Source organism: Camelina sativa, chromosome 11 (genome assembly GCF_000633955.1).
Source record: "Camelina sativa cultivar DH55 chromosome 11, Cs, whole genome shotgun sequence".
NCBI lineage: Eukaryota > Viridiplantae > Streptophyta > Magnoliopsida > Brassicales > Brassicaceae > Camelina > Camelina sativa.
Genome location: NC_025695.1, coordinates 39,387,153 through 39,390,224, shown reverse-complemented (window position 1 = coordinate 39,390,224; position 3,072 = coordinate 39,387,153). Strand labels below are relative to the sequence as shown.

Sequence of the window (3,072 nt, the reverse complement as noted above, 5' to 3'; positions counted from 1 at the left end):
TAGGTGCTGATCCTAGTAATATTCGCACTCAGGTAAAGCAGTCATCTTATTTAATAAACTGATATTTTCAAGTTTTGTTCTTTATATGTTTTTGAAATTTATATTAAAAAAATCTAACTTAATTGAATTGGATGGCTAGGTGATACGCATGGTGGGTGAGAACAATGAGGTAACCGCTAACGTTGGGGGAGGAAGCAGTAACAATAAGATGCCAACCCTTGAAGAGTACGGGACAAACTTGACGAAACTGGCTGAGGAGGTAGTTATTTGTTAACCTGAACGTATGAGATTCTCTTGAAGAGGCAAAGATCAATTGAGACTTAAAATCATAATCTTTTGTTTTGACCTCAGGGTAAATTGGACCCAGTTGTTGGAAGGCAGCCGCAAATAGAACGTGTGGTGCAAATTCTTGGCAGGAGAACCAAGAACAACCCTTGTCTTATTGGAGAACCTGGTGTTGGTAAGACAGCTATTGCTGAAGGACTTGCGCAACATTNTCTAGGTCTCATTGGTGAAGGTACTGGTATTGCTGCTAAAGTTTTGAAATCCATGGGGATTAACCTAAAAGATGCACGTGTGGAGGTTGAGAAGATTATTGGAAGGGGCAGTGGCTTTGTTGCTGTTGAGATCCCATTCACTCCTCGTGCCAAGCATGTTCTTGAACTCACTCTAGAGGAAGCTCGCCAACTTGGTAACTACAACTACTCCCTTCCTCAATATAGCCAGTCTTTTGCTTTAGTCTAGAGTCTCTATGTGGATTGCTTGTTATGTACGGTACATATTCCCTTGTGTTAATTACCTGTGTGAATTATCAGGTCACAACTATATTGCATCCGAGCACCTTCTGCTTGGGTTGCTACGTGAAGGTGAAAGTGTTGCAGTTCGTGTCCTTGAAAAGTTAGGTGCTGATCCTAGTAATATTCGCACTCAGGTAAAGTAGTCATCTTATGTGATAAACTAATCTTTTTGAAATTTATATTATGAAAAATCTAAGTTAATTGAATTGGATTGTTATAGGTGATACACATGGTGGGTGAGAACAATGAGGTAACTGCTAACGTTGGGGGAGGAAGCAGTAACAATAAGATGCCAACCCTTGAAGAGTACGGGACAAACTTGACGAAACTGGCTGAGGAGGTAGTTATTTGTTAACCTGACCGTATGAGATTCTCTTGAAGAGGCAAAGATCAGTTGAGACTTAAAATCATAATCTTTTGTTTTGACCTCAGGGTAAATTGGACCCAGTTGTTGGAAGGCAGCCGCAAGTAGAACGTGTGGTGCAAATTCTTGGCAGGAGAACCAAGAACAACCCTTGTCTTATTGGAGAACCTGGTGTTGGTAAGACAGCTATTGCTGAAGGACTTGCGCAACGTATTGCCAGTGGAGATGTTCCTGAAACCATTGAAGGGAAGAAGGTAAGCAAGCATGATGTTTGTTTGTTCTCAGTCTTGTTGAAAAGTTTGCTATATTGTTTGGTTTGTGTAGAGCTGATTCGTTTTCCTTACCATAATAATATGAAAAATGTACTTCAGAGCTTAGAGTCACCCTTAATTCCCTGCGATCATGCTGGGTAATGCAACAGTGATCTGATGGTTCTTGCGTTTTCTTTTTGTTTGACTTCAGGTTATAACACTTGACATGGGTCTTCTAGTTGCTGGAACAAAATATCGTGGAGAGTTTGAAGAGAGATTAAAAAAGCTTATGGAGGAAATTAGACAGAGCGACGAGATAATCTTGTTTATCGATGAAGTGCATACTTTGATTGGGGCTGGAGCAGCGGAAGGTGCAATTGATGCAGCTAACATTTTGAAACCAGCTCTCGCTAGAGGTGACATGCAGGTACATTATTCTTTTTGATCTGTTTTACATGACAATGCTCTGAGTTTTTGTAATTATCATCAGTAATTTAACTATTGTTTAACCATTGCAGTGCATTGGAGCGACAACGTTAGATGAATACAGAAAGCACATTGAGAAAGACCCTGCATTGGAAAGAAGATTCCAGCCAGTGAAAGTACCTGAACCTACCGTGGATGAAACTATTCAAATCCTTAAGGGACTGCGAGAGCGATATGAAATTCACCACAAGCTTCGTTACACTGACGATTCTTTAGTAGCAGCTGCTCAGTTGTCATACCAGTATATAAGGTGGCTGTTCTCGCACATCACTCGTTATAGTTTATGCAAGGGTGTCATTAGTATTACTTACATCTGATTCTCTCCTTTGATTCCAGTGATCGTTTCCTTGCTGACAAGGCAATTGACTTGATCGATGAAGCTGGTTCTCAGGTTCAACTTCGTCATGCACAGGTGTGGTGGAATCACATGCTAGGTGTCTTTTAGTTACCATTTATATTGTTTGATCATTGTTTAACATGATTGTTTATGCAGGTCCCGGAGGAAGCTTGGGAGCTTGAGAAAGAGCTTAGGCAGATAAGAAAGGAGAAGAATGAAGCTGTCCGTGGCCAAGACTTTGAGAAGGTACATATCGTTTGTATTTCACTCATTATATAACGTTTCTTTGTCAATTTAAGGGACAATAAGATGTCTACGAAATGTATATTTTTGTTTCAGGCTGGGGCACTTCGGGATAGAGAAATTGAACTTACAGCGGAGGTATCTGCTATCAAAGCAAAGGGAAAGGAGATGACCAAAGCAGAGAGTGAAACCGGTGAGGAAGGTCCTATGGTCACGGAGTCAGACATCCAACACACTGTATCTTCGTGGACTGGTATTCCCGTAGAGAAAGTATCAACCGATGAGTCTGATCGCCTTCTCAAGATGCAAAGAAACTATTCAAATCCTCAAGGGTCTCTCTGAGAGCGATATGAAATAATTCACTGCAAGCTTAGTTACAAAAAGAAGTATTTCATTAAGAAAAAGGTTTAAGATATATTCTCTATTTAATAAATACAATATTCCCTGTTTCACAAAAGAGTGTTATTTTGACACATTGCACACAGATTAAGAAAAACTTGAATTATACATATATACCTTTATTTAATGAATTATTTATCATTGGAATTTAATAAAAAGAGCTTTAGGTTAGGGGTAAATTAGAAAATTTGATGT

At 39.5% G+C, this 3,072-nt stretch overlaps 1 protein-coding gene across 1 annotated transcript in view; it reads left to right on the top strand.

Annotated features, from left to right (window-relative positions):
- The window catches only part of LOC104728778 (chaperone protein ClpC1, chloroplastic-like), a 5,214-nt gene extending 2,379 nt beyond the window's left edge, over positions 1-2,835 (top strand). The window contains exons 4-14 of the mRNA XM_019232070.1: positions 4-32; positions 140-259; positions 352-691; positions 816-931; positions 1,018-1,137; positions 1,230-1,415; positions 1,624-1,839; positions 1,931-2,148; positions 2,235-2,310; positions 2,392-2,481; positions 2,575-2,835. Of these exons, the coding sequence (XP_019087615.1) occupies positions 4-32; positions 140-259; positions 352-691; positions 816-931; positions 1,018-1,137; positions 1,230-1,415; positions 1,624-1,839; positions 1,931-2,148; positions 2,235-2,310; positions 2,392-2,481; positions 2,575-2,820 (1,757 nt within the window). The 3' untranslated portion in view covers positions 2,821-2,835. The remainder of the gene's footprint in view (positions 1-3; positions 33-139; positions 260-351; positions 692-815; positions 932-1,017; positions 1,138-1,229; positions 1,416-1,623; positions 1,840-1,930; positions 2,149-2,234; positions 2,311-2,391; positions 2,482-2,574) is intronic.